At 42.2% G+C, this 23,775-nt stretch overlaps 1 protein-coding gene across 1 annotated transcript in view; it reads right to left on the bottom strand.

Moving 5' to 3' along the window:
* Positions 1–20,949, bottom strand: part of NUF2 (NUF2 component of NDC80 kinetochore complex) — a 29,925-nt gene extending 8,976 nt beyond the window's left edge. Inside the window, exons 1-10 of the mRNA XM_047076519.1 lie at positions 20,866–20,949; positions 17,425–17,573; positions 16,098–16,172; positions 15,056–15,132; positions 14,483–14,544; positions 9,676–9,773; positions 8,457–8,530; positions 7,055–7,151; positions 5,709–5,771; positions 1,865–2,002 (exon numbers count right to left, since the gene is read on the bottom strand). Coding sequence (XP_046932475.1) covers positions 1,865–2,002; positions 5,709–5,771; positions 7,055–7,151; positions 8,457–8,530; positions 9,676–9,773; positions 14,483–14,544; positions 15,056–15,132; positions 16,098–16,172; positions 17,425–17,547 — 807 coding nt within the window. The 5' untranslated portion in view covers positions 17,548–17,573; positions 20,866–20,949. The remainder of the gene's footprint in view (positions 1–1,864; positions 2,003–5,708; positions 5,772–7,054; positions 7,152–8,456; positions 8,531–9,675; positions 9,774–14,482; positions 14,545–15,055; positions 15,133–16,097; positions 16,173–17,424; positions 17,574–20,865) is intronic.
* Between the last annotated feature and the right edge of the window lie 2,826 nt (positions 20,950–23,775).

The raw sequence follows: 23,775 nt of genomic DNA, 5'->3' as shown, positions 1-23,775 counted from the left end.
AGTTTCTGGGTCAGGGAGAAAGCACTATTAACTGACACGTGTCTAAGTACATACAATTATGCTTCCTAATTGCCAGATATCCTTGCACAACGGAGAACTGCCACAATTTTACTAAATCACTCACTGAAGTACCTTCCAAAGGTTATTCATGGTGAGTTTAAAAGAGTTCGTGTCTGCTAATATTCAAACTACTCCTAATTACTCCTGGGCAATCATATTACCAATGATAATCTTCCTGTTCATCTTTCTAACAACCATTGCTACAGCAGATTCTTTTTAAAAGATTAATTCGTCTCCTGAAATTAGAAAATGAGCATGTTTACTACAACCCCTGGAACAACAGGCTTCCTCTCCTTCTCCCAGGGGCCCGACCCCGTCCCCGCCCACCTTATTGGCCAACTGGACTTTGTCCTCAGTGAAACGCTTCATCAGATGACTGCTCACTTTTCTGTTGTCTTTTTCTTCCCAATTTGTAAATACTTTTGCATCTCTGAGTGTCATAGATATAGCCCCTTTACCTCTCATGCACTATAAACATGTTCCATAGGTCTTCTTTTCTCTACAGATTTGGATTTCCTATCTTAATAAAAAAAAAAAATCTAGCCCAGTTCAAGATTATACAAATGTTCTCCTAAAATTTCTAAAATTAAGTTTTAATCCACATAGAATTTACTTTTGTAAATGGCACAAGTGTAGACCCAGCTCCCTTTTCTTCTAAATGAATGGCCAACTGAGCCAGAACTGTTTACTAAATAAACTACACTTTTCTCTTAAATACTCAGATCTATTTGTTGGCTTTCATTTCCGTTCTGCTGTCTATTCCTGTAACAGGATCTTAATGATCAGGAATGGCTGGAATAACGAATTCAGAGATAAACCAGAAATGTTCCTTTCATGGAGTTTAAAAACCCTGCCTCACAAAGGATGCTAAATTGTCCACCCACTTCTACTTCTGTCCCTGTCCACCTCCATCCATCTCCCACAGTGACCCATCATCTTTTTAAACATAAATTATATCATGTTCCAACATCCCCCTTTTAAACTAGTCAGTGGTATGCCCTGCTCCCACAGTAAAATCCAGCACCCTGAAAAATCTGCCTGGTGCCAGTTTTTCTATCATCACCTCATGCCATTCCCCTTCTTACGTTTAAGGTGTTATTCTTTGAGTATACGTTGCTCCCTTCTACCTCAAAGAATTTGCAAATGCTGTTCCCACTCCTCAGATACTCTTCCATGCATTTAGTAGGATAAACATTGTTTATCCTTCAGATGTCAACATCAATTTCTACTTCCTTCCCCCTCTACTCCCAGAGTTCCAAAATATTAAATTAGACCACCATCATTGCATTATTTCAAAGAACCCCATATTATTTTGTTTGTTTCTCTTTTTGGCACTTTTTAAAAAGTATTTTTAGAACAGTTTTAGGTTCACAGTAAAACTGAGCAGCAGGTACAGGGATTTCCCATGTACTTCCTACCCCAACACATGCGCACCCTACGCATTTTCATAATACATATTATAATCTGTAATTATGTAATTGATTATAAACTTAATACCTTTCTCCATCATATAAAGTAAACAGGTCTCACAAGGACAAAGAATTTCTATTTTGATCATCCAGGACAAGGTCTCAAAACTTTGTTGTATAATTGAACAAATGTCTTAAAATTGTACTTCCTTTCCCTACACCTGCTTTAGAGAAGAGCGATATCTTAGAGACAAGGGCAAGAAGCTTAAGAAAAAAAGAAGTGTAGATAAACTGGGTACCACAAAACTAACACACCATTTAGCAAGAGTTGCTAAAAAGAAAAAATACATATAGAGAAAAGCATTAAAATTTTTTTAAATAAAAAGGAAATTCACCCTGGAATTTTTAAGTTTCTGGACGGTATCTTTCATTTTTTCTTTATAATTCTTTAGTTTCTCTGGAGAATCCACAATTTTCGTTTTCAAACTCTCTTGCACTTCTTTCAAAGAAACTACGGACAATTTTAGTTCATTCTGTTGAGAAAACATATTTATATTAGATACAGCAATAAAACGGGTAACTTACCATTACGACAATGCAAAAGGACAAAGGAACGGGGTCTCTGCTCGCCGTGGCGGGGGCGGCTGTACAACTACGACCCTGTCACTCGCCTGCGTGTTTGCTCCCATTCGTCTGCGGGCCGAAGACCAAGCCCCTGAGCAGGACATTCAAGGCCCTTCGCCGTGTACCCCTCCCGTCCTCGCCAGGGTCCTCTTCCGCCAGGGCCCCGCTCTACCTACGACCTGCTAACGCCAGGCCTAGGCTCGGAAGGTGCCAGCGATGTCTCTCTGATCAGCACGGTCCTTCTGAAAACCATCAGCCCTGTGCCGCCTGTGAGCCCCATTAATCCTTGGAAATCCTGCCCCCACTGCCTTTATGTCCTTCTATAAACAACACCATCACTGTTCAGGGGACGCCATCCGTATGTACTTCATAGGTGTTGCTGACTTTGGCTGGGTGACCTGGAGTTGTGTAAAGTTCTTTTGTGTTCCCAGAGCACACACCAAGCACTAGCACTGAGGGGGTGATCGACACATGCTCGCTGAATTAAAACAAATTTCCTTAGTCTCCCGAATTTCAAACCACCCAGGGAACTGAGGTGAAGGGCATCAGAAAACGCTATTAAAACTTCTCTGTAGGGGCGCCTGGGTGGCGCAGTCGGTTAAGCGTCCGACTTCAGCCAGGTCACGATCTCGCGGTCCGTGAGTTCGAGCCCCGCGTCGGGCTCTGGGCTGATGGCTCAGAGCCTGGAGCCTGTTTCCGATTCTGTGTCTCCCTCTCTCTCTGCCCCTCCCCCGTTCATGCTCTGTCTCTCTCTGTCGCAAAAATAAATAAATGTTGAAAAAAAAAAATTTAAAAAAAAAAAAACAACTTCTCTGTAAGTGTAAGGGCGCCTGGGTGGCTCAGTCAGTTGAATCTCTGACTCTTGATTTCGGCTCAGGTCGTGATCTCACGGTTCGTAGGTTCAAGTGCAGAGCCTGCTTGGGATTCTCCCTCTCTCCCTCTCTTTCTGCCCTTCCCCTGTTCATGCTCTTTCTCGCTCTCTCTCAAACTAAATAAATATTTCAAAAAAAAAAAACCTCTGCAAGTCTAAAATTATATAAAAAGAAAAATTTTTCCATGAACTTCCTCCCAAAGTATTAGCTGATAAATTACATTTACATTGTTTTGAGACACTCTATGACTCAATGAATCGATATAGAAAGGTTTCCAAGAAATATTAAGTGCAAGAACCAATTACAGATCAACATACAACACAAAACAGAATAGTTTCTACGAACGCAGAATAATGAAAAAGCAAGACAACCATATGCCTCTACACAGGTGCACACCATGTCAGGGAAAAGGACGGGAGGGTGTGGCCTGCAGGGTAAGCGGGCCCAGAGAAGAGGGGCTTTGTGTCTCACTCGCTGTCCCTGGTCTCTCCCTGCGTATATAAAGATACACACGTTATGCCATTTGAGTATTTCACAACAGGAATGTACTACTATATGGCTCGTGTAACTTGTCTACAAGTTATTTTTTTTAACTAAAAAGGACCACAGATGCTCTCACCTTTCTTCCAACTAACTCGGGGAGGCCAAAGTTGAAGGTTTGAAACAATGTGTCTGTTATTTGAGCAAACCGCCCCACTGTCTGCTCCTTCATGCTCCACAAAACTCGTGATCACTTTCCTTACAATTGACACTGACTTTCATCACATTTTGTCCCTTTATAAAAAGCTTAGATTGGATATTATAATTACAAAATGATTTTATTTTAATGTAGCTTTATTTTTTTTTAAATTTTTTTTTTCAACGTTTATTTATTTTTGGGATAGAGAGAGACAGAGCATGAACGGGGGAGGGGCAGAGAGAGAGGGAGACACAGAATCGGAAACAGGCTCCAGGCTCTGAGCCATCAGCCCAGAGCCCGACGTGGGGCTCGAACTCACGGACCGCGAGATCGTGACCTGGCTGAAGTCGGACGCTTAACCGACGGAGCCACCCAGGCGCCCCTTTAATGTAGCTTTAAATGGGACAGAAAGAAATGGATAATAAAACTGAACCACAGCCAATACTACTCAGATAAAAGCCTTTGCTAATAAAAAGAGTGACAGAAAAACAAGGAACATGTTCCACCAAAGTAAATTTCAGGTGGCTCTAAAGTGTCAGTGTTAACAGGGAAGCCATAAAAGTACAAGGAGACAATGTGGGATTAAACAAACGAGAAGTGGGACAGTATTTTCTACGTAAAGAATTCAAGCCACAAACCATGAAGCCCATGTCTATACGTTTTACCACATTGAAAACATAAACCTTCTCATGGGGAAAAAATGATGAATTTAAAAGACAAATAGTTCATACCCCAAACTCATAAATCTTCTTTAAAAAAAAATGAAATAAGCGGGGTGCCCGCGTGGCTCGGTTGGTTGAGCGCCCGACTTTGGCTCAGGTCACGATCTCACGGTTTGTGAGTTCGAGCCCCGCGTCGGGCTCTGTGCTGACAGCTCGGAGCCTGGAGCCTGCTTCGGATCCTGGGTCTCCCTCTCTCTCTGCCCCTCCCCCTCTCGAGCTCTGTCTCTCTCAAAAATAAGTAAACATTAAAAAAATAAATTAAAAAAAATGAAATGAAATGAACGCAGATAGCTTACAAAATAAGAAATAACAGTAATCCATTGAATCAAGATGTCGAAATCACTAAGAATCAAAAAAAAATCAAAATTAAAATGAGGTGTTTTTTTTTCCTACAAAAGTGACAAAGAGAGCAAACTAAAAACATCCAATTTTGGCAAGGCTGTAGGGAAAAGAACACTCATATTGTATCAGTAGGAATGCAAGTTGATATCTTTTTAGAAGTCAGTTTAGCAAGGTGGATCAACTTTAAATACTTTTTCAAGTTTATTTATTTATGTTTGAGAGACAGACAGAGAGAGTGAGCAGGGGAAGGGGAAGGAGAGAGGGAGAGACAGAATCTCAAGCAAGCTACGCACGGTCAGCACAGAGCCCGACGCGGAGCTCGAACTCACAAACCGTGAGATCACGACCTGAGCCAAAACCAAGAATCAGAGGCTCAAGCAACTGAGCCACCCAGGGGCCCCTCGGTGGGTCGATTTTACACGTGTGTTCCCCTTCACCCAGAAATCCTACATGTGGGAATTTATTCTAAGATGAAGGGCAGCAGGTGCACAAATATCGACGCCCGTACGTGTGTAGCACGTACACGCTGCTGTCCAATCGCAGAAAAATTAGAAGCCAGCGGACGTCTATCAACAGGACCCTAGAAGTATCTACGGTAGTCCAACGCACAACCATGGGTAGCCGTTAAGATGATGAGGATCGACGGTGACGTGCTAACTCTCTACACTCTTTTGTTACGTGAAAGCAGGCAGGTGTGAGGCGTGAAGGGTCTAGCATTCCCCGTGTACAATCACACGCGCTTGTCCGCAGAGACAAGCGTCATCTGGGACACATCTCAGACTGTGCGGGAGCTTTCAGGTGATTTTCGCTTCCCTCACACATTTCTGTGTTTCCGTTTTTTGACAGTAGTCAGCTATTGTATTTAAATTGAGAAAAGTTCAATTAGTTTCGGTTTAAGGAAAAAGGGAGAAACACGTGACCGTAACAACACACACAGTTCAAACATTCCTCACACAACACAGGCAAACCTTCAGGGCTAGTTATGTGAAAAGGAGCTTACCAAACGCTTGGTTTTCTCTGAAATCTCTGACTTCTTTTGGGAATTTCCGTCTTGTAGCACTATCTAAGGAAAAAAAGCAAACAACTCTTCTCTAATGATTCAAAATAGATTTAAATTTGCCACTAAAATAAAGGTAAGAAAGAAGAGGAGTTAAATGGATTAGACCATAATATATATTCTCAAACTTATCTATTTGTGATACCACTGCTCCAGAACAAATATCTAACAGCTCCTCTACTAAGCAGTCAAGTCCAAATAAGTGCGTAAGTACTTATGTCCTAACAACTCAGTAACCCTTTGAAAAAGCAATATATACAAATTGAAAGAAAAAGATGTTTATTTTATTCTCAAATAACCACAACTACTCCCAAATTGGATGTGAGTACCTGTTGCACACTGCACACAAATGCACACATCTTGGAATCAGATTGGACTCAGACATTCTCATTTCCTGTTCTGAGATTTTTTCACGTAGTCCTGGTTTTTTAGCACGGCCAATGTCAAAACCCAGGTTCACAAAGATATGAAAGGAAGGTAATGTGAGTTGTTGGAACTGTGGACTATCTTGAACTGGTGGTTCAAGCAGGGTATGGCAGATGCTGATTATCACGGTCTCCCTTGAAATTTTAAAATATCCTGAAGCACCCCTGCGGGTTCGCTGTGGTGTCCAGGGTGCCGTGGGACAGTTTGGGAACAGCGGGAGTAGAAAAAGGGAAATCCTAAAAAACCCTAGTCAACGAGACAGTGTATAACTCTGACAACACGAGTAAGTAACTCATGGTCAACAGAAGTATACATCCATTCTAAGGGGCCCAAGTGGGCACAGCAATGTACCCTGTATCTTTAGCAACTGGAAGTAACATGCCCTTACCCCTCCACACCCACCAAAAAAAAAAAAAGCGGTGTTTTTCAATTTTAAGCTAACAGCCGTGAAAATAAAACGAGACCTCGCTCACATGGAGTCCGGAGGCCAGGAGGGGGAGCCCTCACCCCGCACCACTCCATGTCAATTACGGGAAGCCTCGGCGACCGCAGGCCCAATGCCGGCAGGAGGTTCATGGCATCCCCACTGGGAATCAACTCCCCCAACCACCGCGCCCCTCAGCCAAGGAGAAGCCACCAGCAGCCTCGACTTCGGCTTTTCTTCCGTGGGCTTTCTTTCAAAGTCGCCCCTCCCCACCCCCTCCTTCTCCATAAAGTAACATCGCTCTCCTTGCCGGACCAGCCCTCGGCTCGTGCTCAGCTGACGTGTACCAAGTTGCAACTCTCTGCTCTTCCCACATGAACCCATTTTTGCTGATAAGATGAAGGGACTGTTTCATTTTTACGGTCAACACAGCTGATACCGTTTTCTGGCGAAACTCTTGATTCAGTGATTGCTGCAGCTCCTGGATATCATCTGAAAGCTGCTTGAACTCTGCTTGTTCTTCGACTGGAACAGAACTGAACGTAGCAAAATAGATTAAAATGACACATATCAAGTTCTTAACTGCGCAAGGCCAAAACCGTCCCTGTCCTCAAGTAACTCAGATGGAAAAACAAGAAACAAAAAACTATCTGTTTTCATGTTTCTGAATTCTCATCCTTTCACGTGACAGGGGTTTAAAATAGATGACCTGACCTCTACGACACGGACAATAAAAATCAGATGGGCTCCTTCGGCCTCCCACCACCCAATCTATGGATGGACTCCTCTGCACTCATACCCGCCCCTTCTAACTCGGCTCCTGATACGAGGGGCGGGACATCCCTTTCTGTTCGTGCCGGTTCCTGCCTGGCTGCTCTCCTCCCCTCTCTCTCCTGGATCCCGCATTCCTTTACTCTGCCCGTCCTTCCTAACCGCACTTGCCCACGTAAAGGTCTCTGCCCTGCGCGTGGCTCTCAACTTCGGTTTTGAGACGCGGTCTAGGACTGTGGTTTTTGCTATCACTTCCCTGGCTGCTAGTGCGCTGAATAATCTTGACATGTTTTCAACTGGCTATTTGCACGTATTCCTCCGTAAATCCTGTTTTCAACCTTTGCCCATTATTCTCTCATCCTTTGGCTCCTGGTTTGTACATCTGTGTATCAGGCTGCGTTAGGGACAGGGCCGTTCTGCTGCACATGCTGGAAACACCTGCTCCTGGTTTGCTACTCATCTTTTCCCTTGGCTCATGCCAAATTTACCTGTTAAATTTTACTACCTGCCTCCTACCCCTAGACTTCACAGCTTCCGGCTGTCTCTACATCTACACACAGACAGGTGAGGAACGTTCTCCCCGAAGCAGGTCAACTCAAAACCGTCAAGAAATCAGAAGGGATAAAAAAAAAAAAAATCCCTCTGCTCAAAGTCTATGTACCTGGCCAAGAAATCACAACTCCTGAATGACTCTCCCCGCTGACCAACGAAGCAAAACAAAGCTCTGTTGAAGGAGTAAAACTTGCCCAGAATTAACAGACCTTAAGGAACAGAGTCCAGTTAGTCCCCTACACTAGTAACTCCGGACACAATTTAGGAGGTAAGTTCACGGCTTTACACATCTCAGGCTAATTTCACTAACCACAAGGATAAAGTTAAAGAATATATTAGGTACAAAGAGTCAGAAAGAAGGAAAGCTAGTTTTTCTTTTTAGAACAGGTAAACTTAGACCGTCTGCTATTTAGTGAGGGCAGTGGGGGAGACCTGAAGGGGACCGCAGGACTGCAAAGTCCTACCCGCGATTCACTCTGCGTCCCGAAGCCGTACTTATTCGTAAATCTCCAACTTACTCAAGTCTCTCCAGTTTCATCAATGCCTCCTGGTGTGCAGTATTCAACTGGTGCATTTTGTCCACAGAAGATTTCTGTTAAAACAAATTTTGTATTAGTGCTTTTCAATATAAACAGTGATGTGTTTAAAAAAACATCTACCGGTTCACACCACAGAATGCTTACCCCTCGTCTTTCACCATCAGAAATAAGAAATTTAAGAGAGAACAGGCATTCGTGATGAATGAACTGGAAACTTTCTTGTTCACACATAAATGCCAAGTTCCTACCACAGGCAGGCACTGCGCTAAGTGCCAGGAACAATACCCAAGAAGACGAAGTTACACTTTGGACTTAAGTAGCTCCTTGAAGAGTCAGACACACGCACGGAAGACCGCAGAGCAACCTGCTACAGGACTAGATACAATGACACCCAAACCCGACGTGGGTAACGGCTGGGGAGGAGTGTCCCCGGGGCTTCGTAAAACCAACAGATGTTTGAGCTGTGGCTTAAAAAATGAGAAATCAGCCAAGCAAAACTGTATGTTTCTGTGTGTGTTAGCAAATACGTGTGTAAGCTCTGGAGAGTGTGTGATGTTGAGGAAGTATAAGCTTAACGTGATTTGTGCAAGGAAGCACTTACACATACACTCAGTGTAGCTGGAGCTTAGTTCTAATTGTCTGGTGGTCCTCTGGCATTCTTCTAAGAATATGATAACCCCACACTGAGGACAGATGGAAACAAATCACACAGATGACCCATAATCTTTCCAAATTCTCTAAATTGTTGACGAAACGAGTTTCCATCTGTTAGAGTGATTTACTTGGCTTGAATCTTGTAACACAATGTTGGGCAAGCTTGATAAACAGAACATCCTTTTAGGCTATTTTTTAGAAAGCAAATACAAACCTCAAATATCTAATTAAATAAAAACAGACAGATTCGTTACTATTTCTCTTCCCTTACAATTCCTAATATAGGAAAAGAAGCCTCAGCTCCAAGAAGAAAACAAAAGGGAACAAAAGTTCCCTAACAGGATCAAATAGCAAAGAAAATCTCCTTTTGATAGATGCTTTCCAATCATTAAAATCTTCAACTTCACATAAATGTTAAAATAAATTGGGCTCTAACAGCCATATGACAATTAGATACCCACGACAACTATTTCAAAACAGGTTAGTAGCTCAGAAATGATGTTACTGATCTGCTATGTGACCCCAAAATATATTTAAATCTTACGTATTGCCAAAGAAATTCCATGTATGTCTCACGGCACGCTTCTCTGAAGTGGATAAAGTTGATAATGCCACTTAAAAACCGACTTGTTCGTTTTGCCTCTAAAACAGAAAGCAAGACTCCTTAAATAAACCTTGGAGACAATGTGAAAATAAAAATTCATCCTCTCCCACTACATACGTGGCTCAGTTTATAGAATAAAACTGAGAATGTGCTATAATTAGCCAAAGTGCAAAAAAAATGCGCTCTAATATAAAGATCAGAATGATCTTTGTATTAATAACTAAAAAAGAAAAAAAAAGGGCAAATCATTTCTGGCTGAGAGAGAATGATAGGGAGCAGATTTACTCTCCCATCTTAAACAACTAGGAAACCAGACAAAATATATGAAACAACAGATTTTAGACACCGGACAACAGGCACCACAGGACAGCAGTCCCCAAGACAAACGCATGAGTGAAGCCTGTTCATGCACCAGCCTGCTACTTGGGACTTTTCAGGCGGGGAGGGAAGGACACCATCAGAACTCACAGGTCCTGCTCAGTCACAGAGATAGAGTGTGGAGTTTGGAGAGCCCAAGGCAACCAGAATTTACCAGTTCTAGAGGCCTTGGCCTCTCCAAACTAATATCTTCCTGACAGCCTTTATTCTATACAGATATCGTTTGTTCAGGAACACAGAGAAACACATCAGCATTATAAAGGGATGAGTTTTAATTTTTTTTAATGTTTATTTATTTTTGAGAGAGAAGACAGAGTGTGAGCAGGGTTGGTGGGGGGTGGAAAGTTGCAGAGAGACAGAGAGAGAGAGAGAGAGAGAGAGACAGACAGACAGAATCGGAAGCAGGCTCCAGGCTCCAAGCTGTCAGCACAGAACCTGATGTGGGGCTCAAACTCATGAACCGTGAGATCATGACCTGAGCAGAAGTGTGAAGCTTAACTGAGACTGAGCCACCTAGGTGCCCCGGGGAAGAATTTCTTTTTAAAGGCCCAATCAAACTTTTATACTTAAAAAATAAAATATCTGAAATGAAAAATACACCAGATGGGATGAACAGCAGAATGGCCTGAGAGATGGATATATTAGTGAAAATGAAGACAGGACAATCAAACCTATCTACAAGGCCAGAGAAAAAAAATGAATAGAGTATCTATGAGCCGAGAGACATCAAGTAGCATAACAAATGTGTCATCGGAGCCCCACCAAAAGAACTGGCAGAAAAAACTTATAACAGATATCTGAATATTTTCCAAATTTGATAGACACTATAGACATAGGCAAGGAAGTGAGCAAATCTAAGTTGGATCAGGGGGAACACGACAAAGAGAAATGCCCCAAAAAGCACATCATAATCGAACTGCTAAAAACTTACAATAAGGAGAAAGTCTTATAAGCAACCAGACGGAGGAGAACTAAAAGAGATAAGTCCAGACTAAATAAGCAAGTGGTTTGGATTATGAACTTTCATGTAGGAAGAGTTGCAAATGCCTTGGGAATTGGAATGGAGAGGCCCCAGAAGACGTGGGATGCTAGAAGGCGACGTGTCTAGTGGAAAGGTAGACTAGGGAAAGAAAATCTCTCACGCCAGTGAGGAAAATGTCAGGTAACACTGTCTCTTAGCCTTATCTCTGGCAAGAAGACAAACACTGAGAATTCTAAACCCGGAGCCAACTACCATAGGGATTTCCGGTTTGAATTCAGCTATATATGTGGTCTGAGAACTACTGAAATTAGGAATTAAAAAGTGATCTTTGTCCAATGATAACCCCAGAACAACTGCCAAAGGCAAAAAGTATCTCAGGAGGGATGTGGCCTCAACCCCAGAAGCAGAAGTCCGCAGGACTACTCTTTGGAAGACAGACTGTTGAAGACAAGCTTAAATTTACACTCCAAAGGCACACGTGCATGTGTACGAGTGCACACACACACACACGCACAATACACACAGAAGAAACAACCTGTCATCAGTGTGTGGGATGCAGCTAAAGCAGGACGAAAGGGAAATTTATAGCACTAAACACCTGTATTAGGAAAGAAGAAAGCTGTCACATTCATGTCCTCAGCTTCGACTTAAAAAAAAAAAACAAAAAACAAAAAAAAAGTGGGAAAATAAAGAGCAAATCCAAAGAAAGCATGAGAAGAGAAGGAATAACAATAAGCCCAGAAACCAATAAAATAGAGAACAGAAATAAAATACAGAAAAATCAATGAAATCAAAGGCTGGTTCTCCAAAAAGATAAAATTGATAAGCCTCTAGCCAGACGGGTCCGGGAAAAACAAGAGTGAAAAAGAAATGATAAATATTAGAATGAGACAGGGGACTTCACTACTGAGCCCAAAGACTGTTAAAAATGATACAGGAAAATTACGAACAACTTTATGTTAACAAATTGCCAACTTAAATGAAGTGTATAAGTTCCCTAAAAAGGGGAAACACCAAAGCTCGCTCAGGAGTTTGGCAATAAACCACCATCATTTGATATTATCAGTGTTCCAGATTTTTCCTATTCTAATAGGTGTGCAGTGTTTGGTCAACTGATTTTTTTACAAAAAGTGTTAAGGTTAATTCCATGGGAAAAGAATAATCTTTTCAGGGGCGCCTGGGTGGCTCAGTCGGTTAAGCGTCCAACTCAGCATTTCGACTCAGGTCATGATCTCACAGTTCGCGGGTTTGAGCCCCGCATCGGGCTCCACACTGGCAGTGCAGAGCCTGCTTGGAGTCTCTCTTTTTTTTCTTATTCTCTCTGCCCCTCCTGCACACTCTCTCTAAGTAAATACAGAAACTTTAAAAAAAAAAAAAAAAAAAAAGAATACTCTTTTAAACAAGTGGTGCTGGAATAATTTGATGAGTATATGCAAAAAGGAAAAAATATGAACCTTGACTTTACACAATATATAAAAATTCAAGCATTAAATAGTAAAAGCTAAAACTATAATATGCTTAAGGCAAAATATCTGAGTAAATCTTAGCAACCAAGATTTTTTAATAGTACACACAAAAAACTGGTTTTATGAATCATAAAAGAAAAAATTGATCAATTAGAATCTTCAAAATGGAAATATATTTTGCTCTTCAAAAGACACTATTATAAAATTAAAAAGGCAAGTAATAGATGGGCAGAAAATATTTGCATAATACATATCTGGTAAGTTATGTATTTTCATATCTGAAGAAGCCTTACAATTCAGTAAGACAATTCAAAACATAAATTAGTTAATTAATTAAACAAACAAACCCAAGCAAATGATTCAAAAAGACACTACACCAGAGAAGATACATGGATAACAAATAAGTATATGAACACATGTTGCTATTAGTCATCAGGGAAAGGAAAATTAAAACCATGAGATAAAACTACGTAGCCACTAAAATGGCCAAAATTAAACATTTCTGATACCAAGCAAGTCAGGAGAGGATATGGAACAACTGAAATGACCAGACGTTGCCGATGGTACGATACAGCCACTTTGGAGAACGCTTTGGCAGTTTCCTAAAACAGTAAGTATGCATTTGCCCCGTGAACCAGCATTTCTGCCGCAAGGTATTTACCCGGAGAAATGAAAACACATGTTCTTACAAAGACTTGTAACCTAACGTTCGGAGCAGCTTTGTTCCTAAAGGCCAAAAATTGGAAACAATTCGAATGTCTCTCAACTGGTCCCTGAGTAAATCACTGGGTAAATAAGTTGTGGTTTATACTTTCAAGAGAATATTATTCCAAAATAAAAAGAAACAAAGTACTAGTAAATACAATTAACATGGATGAATCTCAAAAGCATTCTAAATTGAGGAAGCCAAATGCAAAAGGCTACAGATTATTTCATTTATATCAAATGTTGGGAAAGTCAAGAAACTACAGTGACAGAAAGCAGCCCAGCAGTCGCAAGGGAAGGGGCATCGGTCAGAAGTAACCAACTGCAAAGGACCTGAGAGAACTCTCGCAGGGTCATCGAAATCTCTATACGTGACTGTGGCAGTGGCTATACAACTATATACGCCTGTTAAGATTCACTTAATTATAATTTAAAATTGGTGAATTTTTATTTTGTGTAAATTATAGATCGATAAACAAAACAGAAAATTACATCAGAAAGAGGAAAAAAACACAGTTTTAAATGGCACACTGAATCTCTTGCAACATAAAATAACTTGACATAGAAATATCAAAGAGTCAGGGGTGCCTGGGTGGATTGGCCGGTTAAGCGTCTGACTACAGCTCAGGTCATGATCTCCCAGTTCTTGGGTTCAAGCCCCACACCGGCTTCGCACTGACACTGCAGAGCCTGCTTGGGATTCTTTCTCTTTCTCTCTCTCTCTCTCTCTCTCTCTCAAAATAAATAAATAAACTTTAAAAAGTAAATGGACATATATCAAAGAGTCAAACGAATTAAGGACATTTAAATAGTTAAGAGAAATTGACATTTTAATCTAATATCAAGGCTATTCTTAGCAGTGCCAAAAGATATTTTCTTCATGGTAAAAAGTAATTGTTACATTTGATAAAATTGGTATGAAGAATCCGCTATGCAATATCACAGCTTGTATATTACTCATAAGCTTATTTTCAAATTTACAGAGTGTTTTTTAAATGTAAGGAGTTAAGAAAAACAGATCAAGAAAAGAGTTTTTCTGCAGATCTACAAAAGAAAAAAGTCCAGTCATAGGATATGAAAAAATTCATCCTTAAGAATGGGATACACTTTCTACAGCCAATTTCCTAGTTTTTTTTTTTTTTTTTTACATTTGTTAATGGAAAGGTAATATATGAGATAAGTCAGATATTAAAAACTGTTTCAAATTCCCACTTACTTGGATATAGGATATCAGCAATCTCAAAGTCATTCACCCGACAGATGGGCAGAAAGGAGTCCCTTGAAGACGAAGGAGAGAAAGAATATTGTAAATTATATACAAACCATAGGACATAAACATTTCATTTTCAGAGAGCTCTCTGGAGATGTTTCCCAACGTCAAAAGACCAAGTCAGAAGCCTACTACTGTGCATAATCCTGCAGTACAGAAACCTATGTTTTCTGCACACTATACGGGTATTCATGCCATACCAAGGTATAAAATACCAAGGTATAAATTCTAATAAACAACACACACTTAGAGGTACTAGGACTCTTTAAGAACCCAAAACACTCCCAACAATTTTAGATTCACAACATCTCAAAACTTCCACCGCAAACAGGATTGAAAGTGCCACAGAGGGAGGCAGTTAGTTCTATCCGGGGGAAAGTCTGCAATTTTGAATGTACTGATGGAGTGGAGAGGGAGATGACAGAAATTCTTTCTCCAAGAAACCCTGTCATTAAGAAAGCTTAATGTAATGCACATGTGAATGTAGGTAGTCGAAGAAAATAAAAGCACTTTACTCACAGATGAATAAACAAATTGCTAACTGGCAAGAAGCCTTCCATGATATGTGGATACATGACTTCTGAGTTCACGGGCATCTAGATGTGACACATCACAAAATCTAAGTTATACACTCATTAGACAAAACGAGAAAAATCTTCAACCTCAAGATAACTTTAATCATAAGTTAAGATTAAAATAATCCTATTATCATTAAAAAATTTTAAAATTCAGCCAACAATATAGATCCTAGCACAAAACTAGAGTTGTTGCTAATATTATAATGCTAGGTTCACAGCAGGTGCTCAGTAAAGATGTTTCAAATGAATGAAACAATGGACGGGTAAGGCTAGCACTTATTAGATATCAGGAACTAGGCTAAGCATTTTATACATATTCTTTTTTAATTTTCACAAGAACCCTAGGACAGGCTAGGACATATTCTTTTTTTAATTTTTACAAGACCCTATTTTATAAACAAAGAAACTAAGCCTTAGCAAGATTTCATAGCAAATAAGCAGCAAAGCCTTTGATTTTTAAACAACATGTAATCATACTGGTGAGATTCTAAAGATACTACATTTTTAGTTAAAACTTCAGATAATGCCCTGAAGATGTAACAACGACAAAATTAAGAAAAATGACCTTTCCTACTAGAAATATCTAATTTGCTAAAAGCTCAGTTGCCTCATTTCATTTTTTCCCAATCTTAGTGCATATCTTCTCCCCTATTTTGGGAGTCCTGCCCCGGAAGAGAACAGAATCTGTGAAGGCTCCGCTGTCGTTCATTATTGTCTCTGCAGACCAGTCTGTACGTCTGTGAATACCTGCACAGCGTCGAGGAGTTGTGCCATTTAAGTCTTTTCCTTCTGTTCTTGTCTTACTAAGGCTATCAATATAAGCCACTATTATGCCTAAGATCTTCTGTGGGTGACATTAATTTTACATAAGCCTTTGACTTTGTTAAAAACAAAGTCAAGAACTTCTTATCCTGAAACGAGTATGCGATGTGAACGAGAGAAATACAGCAAAAGAACATAATTTTGCCTCATCTTAAACCCACCATGTAAAAATGCTCCAGTCGAATCCCATACACTATTTGCAAGGCTCGCATGTAGATCATGTTCAAGACTTCGGGCTACAAGAGAAAAACAACTGTTCACACTCGGATGCGTGACTGTAACACTGTGTCACTATCATCGCCACCATCCAATATTGTCACCACTGGATGCAGAGAAGAAAAGAGAAACAAAATGGCTCTATTGCCCTTGAAATATTCAATTTTTCCAAATTTTCACACACTTCTACACTTATCAGTCTGTTCAGATGTAGTAAGTGGTGAATAAGATTATTTGTCTAAGCTTCCGAACAGAATGAGAGCAAGTATATTCAATCCAACCCAATCCAATCCAAGCAATCCATCCACATTAGGGAAGGGAAGAAGGGTTAGTCTTTCAAAACAGATTGCAGACATGTGGCAAAAATTAAAGCACACTGAGTGTGGGGTGTTCTGTTTTCTTTTCATTTTTTAAACAAAGACCATGGGCAAACTTAGTTCATGCTCTAGATGTTAAGGTTTCCTGGGATGTTAACAGTTTAAGTGAACACCATGACCTTGGAGGTATAAACTTAACAGGGTAGCCTGGGATTTTTTAAATGTTTTCTAATACAGTAGTTGCCAAACGCTGGCCTGTAGAACCTGTTCTGTTCCATATACAAGTTCATTTATTGGGAGATTATTCATTCCCTTTTAGAGAATTAAAAAGGCACTGAGATCACAAAGTTTGAGTGCTACATCATTAAACCAGGTTTTATTATGTTATCACTTCAAGACCAACACAGGAAAATGGAAGGAGACTCTGGGATTTTCTGTGACACATAAATAGTTCATTTTTGCATTTAATAACTAAAGAAATAAGAACGATGCCTGTCAAAACAACTCAATCCCCCCTTGGGGCACAATGCAAGAAAATTAATCTACAAGCTTCCAAAGAGAATTGTTTCTAAACAATTTTTTTGTGGTTGGAAACCACCTGGAATAGGTTCCTTCAAGCCCTACCAATAAATAATGCACTCAGACCACCACTCCAATAATAATAAAAAATTTAATATACTTTAATACGCTTATGATTTAGAAGGTTTGTTGTTTGTTTTTTTTTTTAAGAAAACTACCATATTAAAGAATTGAATTCCTAATGGAAATGTAGAAGTCACCCCAGATACAGATTTAACATTATTTTAAAGTTACAAGAAGTGAGAGATTGCTTCTGGATTAAAATGACTGGCTTACATCAAAAGGTAGCATACATGCCCTTCTCCACAAACACTGCAGACCTAAGTAGTTTCATTTGTATTTAAATGCCATCACCCACATGCAAATCACATATTACCTTTGGATTTGGATAAAGATCATTCTTGGAGAGGTTTTTACCATCAGCTCCTGTTAAGATTTTGTTGCGAATATGAATCACAATCTCCGCTACATTGTATCTGGGGAAAGACAGAGTTTCCATCCTGGGAATGTCCTGCTAGCCTGAGTCTGAAGGAAGAAAAACAAAGATCAGTAACCTGGCAAGAGTAGCTGATCTCTTGATCCAGAAGCTGATAAAACAGGAGTAAAATTAACAAGCCGAAGTTGAATATTCATAGTAGTGATAACGATCATCAAACATCCCAGTAAGAGAACACAAATGACATATATATAAATATCCTACATCATACATCTGAATTATAAATGTGGATATACGGATACTAAAATGTCTTTTATTCTGAAATGGCACCATCGTTCTCTAAGTTTCCTAACGCTGTTCTCTTTCATATGGGAAAGAGGACTTTGCATGAATATACCTGAAAAAGCATGTTTTTTTTTTCTTTTTTAAATTTGGGGGGCATGGAGTTTAACAAGTTTGGTCCTGAGAATTATTCTTCAAACCAAGATACAGAGGCAACCCTATCAGCAGAAGCTGTATATAAACAGTAGCAACAGAGGGCACATAATAAAACCGAACTCTGACCTTACATTCTATGCAACGTACACAGAGTGAGACGGGTAATAAGATTTAAGATGCACATAGGAAGAAGAGAGGGGAAACAATACAGGAGGAATAGAATTCCAATCACCGGAGAAGAGAACTTTAAAAACAACAACAAAAATCACTTTCCCCTCAGGGCCCTCAGAGGTACTCCCGCCTGTGCCCCTAGATCAGTAGTTCCCACGATGTCGACCCCCCCCCCGGTGGGGGGACATCTGTCAATGTCTGAAGACATCTTTGGTTGTCTGGACTGGAGTGGGGGCACTACTGGGACCTATGGGCAGAGGGCCAGCACGCTGCTGAACAACCTAATGCACAGGGCAGCCCCCACAGCAAAGACTTATTCCCTCGGATTGTCGATACCGCCGAGGTTAAGAAACTCTGCCCTAGAGCCTTTAACTGTTCTAACGCCTGCCACAGTGTATTGGGATTGTGTTTACAGAACTGACACTACACTTGGAGCCCCGGTAAGCCAAGGCTTTTTCAGTTTCTTCGTATTTCTAGCTGCGCCCAGGAGAACAGCAGTAGTGGTAACACAGCAGGAGGAGCACCCGAGAGCAGCCCCTGCCTCGGCCACTCAGTTAACAACACCCGGTTTATTACATACGGACCCCCCACTCTGTAAGGCAGTAGCGTAACTCAGGAGATCCCGTGTGGCTATGTTCAATTTTGCAAACAAACTGAAATGACCCACAACTCTGGACACCCAATTCTTTAGGTTCCTAATGTTTCTTAGAACACTACAGTTAAAAAGCAGCTTCGGTAATTTGCCTCAACTCTGATAAACGTAGAAAGCCAATCTGAAAGACGATTGGCAAGTAACTTCCCACTTCTGCTTGAACACGTGCAAACATCACAAAATTCACTAACTCTCAAGGCAACTTCTTCCCACTTCACTATGGCTCTAACGATTAGATAACTCTTGGGCAGACTGTGCAGAAATCTGTGCGTTGTAACCTTCACCCACCGGTCCTCTTTGCAGTCAGTGCAGCTACAAAGAGCATGTTCATCTCTGTTTACGTGACCAGAGATGGTGGTCCCTGTTCAGCCACCTCTTCTCTAAGGTTAAGCATGATGTAAGTATAGTCGCTCCTCACACAACGTTACTTTGGAGACTTTACCGTTCTACTCACTTTCCTCTAAAACCAACTATTTTGTGGTCAATGTCTTCTTAAAATCTGATGCTTAAACTGAACACGAGACTCCAGAGATGGTTTGCCGAGGGCAGCATATCAATACACTGACCCTGGCCACTGCTGCTCTGGTCTACCGCTGTAGCACTTACTGTCTGTCTGTCTGTCTGTCTGTCTCTCTCTCTCTCTCTCTCTCACACACACACACACACACACACACACACTCTCACACACACACCCACAATCAACTAACAACTCCCAGAACTTCTCCAATGTGACCCACTTTTATGAAGCCAGGACTTCTCCATGTTTTTCTTAGAGAAACCTTAGGCGAGGATTTGCACTTCGCCATCACTGACCTTCATAAATTCAAGCTTTCATTCCATAGCCCGCATCTTTCTGACTCCAAATCCTGACGCACCTACATATTAGGTGTCCTTTTCAGCATAAATACACATTCCACATTTTCATCTAAGTCACAGCTTTAAAAACCAACAAGCTACATCTGGATCAAAGATCGTCACGATAGAGAAAGAGTAGGTGTAAAATACCTTCATAATCATTGTCGCACATCCTTCTCCTCTCTGCCTTACACACTCTGTTATCAGATTAACCCTTATAAACATCACATGCCTCAGGTAACATCGTTACAAAAATACTTCAATTACCCTACCCACGGCATAAATTCAAATTTTAGCGTTGGTTTCTGAAACCTTCCAATATGTAGTAACTCAATGACTTTTCTGTTTCACGTTGGTCTCCTCCAAGGTGTTTCCCAAACTCCCAGTGCTTCTTTTTGGAATCATCTGCCATTTCCAATTTCAATTTCAGTTCCGATTCTTTTTTGGCCGGTGGGGGGAAAGGCCTCCCACCTACACCGTCTGAGCTCTCTCCTGGGATAAAGCATACAAATGACCTAATAATATATGTAGAGTGACCCTCAGAGAGCTTAGCAAGGAAGCAGAGATTATCTGCTAATGCTCCCTCCGGTTTCTTATGTATTTGCAACACCAAAGACGTTGGGCCGAGTAGACGTTGGCAGAATACCTCTTAAATTGTACACACTTCGTTTTGCTAACACAAACTAGTTCATGGAAGTCAAAATTCCGGGAGGCAAAGGCGATAAACAAAAACAAACCGAAATGACTCTCAACCTCAATAAATTAAGTACTGTAAAAAGTTTCCCGAAGTCGTTCAGAGAAAAGGATCGTCCCACGCAGGCACAGTGCCATACATGTACGACTCTTTCCCTTCGACGTTTGGGTTAAGTATGTATGTTTGCCTTTCTTGATTTTGTGGGTAAGCGATGTGTGAGCAACGGAGATCTGCAGGAAGCTGATGAGCATCTCAACCCTACCGCCTTCTAAATAAGTGGATTAACAGTACATATAAATACAAGCTGCACATGGCCAGCTTCAGCTCAAGTGTCTTCTCACACAGTCTACGCGGCACCAGACGATACTCGTTCGTTTCGTAGGAACGGAGCCTAGGTTGTTTCTGGGACCAACGCCAAATCCAAAGAGCCCCCCCCCTCCCGGGGGCTGGCTTCTCCGGCCTCCTCCCCAGCGCTGCGCGCAACGAAAACACTGCCAGGCCCGGCGTCCGGGCTCCAGTCCTCCCGTCCTCCCGTCCTCCCGTCCTCCCGTGTCCGTTCGCGTTCACTTACCGCGCCAGCCGCCCGCGGGAGAGCAGCGAGCCCCGGGAGGTGCTGCAGGCGAAGGCAGAAGTCGGCCGACAACAACCGTCGACGCTTTTCAAACTTGCCGCCTCCTCCTGGAAGTCCCGCCCCCTCCGCCCAGCCCACTTCCTGCGCGGCGGCCGCGCCGGGTGCCCGTAAGGCTCAACAGACTCCAGGCGGGCGGGGCTTGTGCTGCGAAGCGAGCGCGCCCGACTCCAAGCGGAACCCTTTTTCGCGGCGTCGGCGTCCAGTCGGACCTGGAGTCCGCAGGACGTGGGGGCGTCGCGGTTCGCCGGAAGGGTCGGGCGTTAAGGGGGTGGGGTGCTGCGGCCTTCCCCCGGACGTTTGAGAGCGTCTGGTGCCCAAGGTGAAGAGCAAAAGCCAGCGAACACGTCCTAGAGACTTGAGCCAAGCTCACAGTGAGAAGGGAGAGGATGTAGGGCTCCCCGTGGGGCAGGGTGAGTCCCAGGGTGATGATAATACCGATGATCTGATATTGACCGTGAGCGCATGCGTTCTGTTAGGCCACATTAAAAGGGGGGAAAGAAGAAGGGGCGAATAGATACTGTCATCAGATGAGGGATCTGAATCAGAGACGTTATGGAGCTGGCCCAAGGACGCGCACGGTAGTCTGTGAGTAGCACGGCCGGTATCCTGACACAGGCCCCCTGATCCAGCGTTGGTGAGCACGACTTCGAGAGGTGGATGGAACCCACGAGTACATCTGGTCAAAGCCGTTCACCTTTGCCGACAGGCGAACGGGGGTTAGCAGTGATTTGTACCAAGACAGTAAGCGGCACTGTCTGGAGCAGAACCCAGGTCTCCCGATTTTAGCTCCTCCCTCCCTCCGTGCATCTCTCCATAGAAGCCAGGCGCTGCAGGTGCTTGCCAGCACCAACTGTTCCCCAAACGTGCCGGTCCCCCAGTGAAGGGCACTTCATACATGATCACAAGCCAAGAGTGTTGCAGACTGGACTAGTTGTCATTGGAGAAGTCCTTAAGTTTCATGGCGGTTTGGGACACGGAGAGGCCATAATAGGACCCGCGTCTGACTGCAGGCAGGGTAGAGTATTAGCTGGTGAGGGTCGTATGTTGGATGGGGAGTCTGGACTGAATAAAGTGAAAACGCTGAAAATCTTGTGTTGGAAGTAGACGTTCTGGTGCTTGGTTGTGCGTATTCATAGAGAAGTCTATACCGTTTCGAACAAATACGTTCCATATTAAGTAGTTGAGGGCTAATTTTCCCCTATCTAAGCCCATGTACTTAGGTAAATCTCAAAGTCAGACTTTAATAAAACTCAAAAGTAGGTTAGGAAAATAGAATATTAGAGATCTGAGAGAGTCAGTGAGGAAAGGAGAGGAAAACGACCTTTCGTTGGCACTTGCCAAATCAAATTCATTACTTGTGCATACACTTCCTCTACGGGAGCACATCTCCTCAGAGGCAGGGGAAGTGGGGACACGGAAGGACAGAGAGCACAGGTCTGGAATCAGAAGTAGCTGGGTTTCAATCCCTGATCACACTACCTACTACTACCTATGTGGACTCAGGCTAGTTGTTTAACCTAAGCTGGTCTCCACCTGTTCAAAAATGGAGATAACCTTCCTATTCAACGTACAGGGTGTCATGAAGATTAAATGAATTAGTTCATATAAAGTACCTGGCAGAACTGTGGGCCCTTGGGACACCTGGGTAGCACAGTCGGTTAAGCATCCAACTTCTGCTCAGGTCATGATCTCATGGTTCGTGGGTTCGAGCCCTGCATCGGGCTCTGTGCTGACGGCTTGGAGCCTGGGCCCTGCTTCAGATTCTGTGTCTCCCTCTCTCTTTGTGCCCTCTCCCCTCCTCTCTCAAAAATGAATAAACATTAAAAAAAAAAAAAAGAATTGTGGGCAATCAAAAAGTGTTAGCTGTTCTTTTGACTGATAGTATTTATACCGGTCCCTGGTAAAATATCTTGTAAATAGTAAGAGCTTAACAAAATGTGTAAACTGTTGAGAGTCCAAACGAGAAAAGAGTGACCTCTGTGTAGGCCAAGAATAGAATGGACCCAATGGGGGAGGAAAAACTGCGGTGAAGGACGAGCAAGAGAACTCTACAGCATAACTGTTCAGTTGGGGGATAATTTTACCAGAGCTGTGGCAATTTGATAGTTCTATTAGAATGAAAAGTGTGAAAAAGCAAATGGGTATTTATTAAAATCAACTCAGTTACAAGGGTAAGTGTGATTTTTTAGAAATTCGGTTGCCCAGGGGTGCCTGGGTGGCTTAGTCGGTTAAGCGTCCGACTTTGGCTCAGGTCATAATCTCGCGGTTTGTGAGTTCGAGCCCCGCATCAGGCTCTGTGTTGACAGCTCGGAGCCTGGAGCCTGCTTCTGATCCTGTGGCTCCCTCTCTCTCTCTGCCCCTCCCCCGCTCATGTTCTGTCTCTGTTTCTCAATAATAAATAAACATTTTTTAAAAAGAAAAGAGGGGCGCCTGGGTGGCGCAGTCGGTTAAGCGTCCGACTTCAGCCAGGTCACGATCTCGCGGTCCGGGAGTTCGAGCCCCGCGTCGGGCTCTGGGCTGATGGCTCAGAGCCTGGAGCCTGTTTCCGATTCTGTGTCTCCCTCTCTCTCTGCTCCTCCCCCGTTCATGCTCTGTCTCTCTCTGTCCCAAAAATAAATAAACGTTGAAAAAAAAAATTAAAAAAAAAAAAAAAAGAAAAGAAATTCAGTTGCCTGCCACTGATCAGTGTGAGGTAGAGCCTGGAAGGGTAGAAATCTCAGACTTTTCTAGAGTTTTCATCATCATCCAGAAAGACACTAACTACAGCAGACAATTAAACCTATAGCATTCTTTACAACTGTGGCATCTTGTTTCTCGGTACCTGCGTACCCTCACATGCTCTAATATCTA

The sequence above is a fragment of the Lynx rufus genome, unplaced genomic scaffold, assembly GCF_022079265.1.
Source record: "Lynx rufus isolate CCGP_SWC_20201006 ecotype Redwood Valley unplaced genomic scaffold, mLynRuf1.p SCAF_15, whole genome shotgun sequence".
NCBI classification, from domain to species: domain Eukaryota; kingdom Metazoa; phylum Chordata; class Mammalia; order Carnivora; family Felidae; genus Lynx; species Lynx rufus.
The sequence above is the reverse complement of the archived record's forward strand: the minus strand, read 5'-3'. Positions and strand labels throughout refer to the sequence as shown.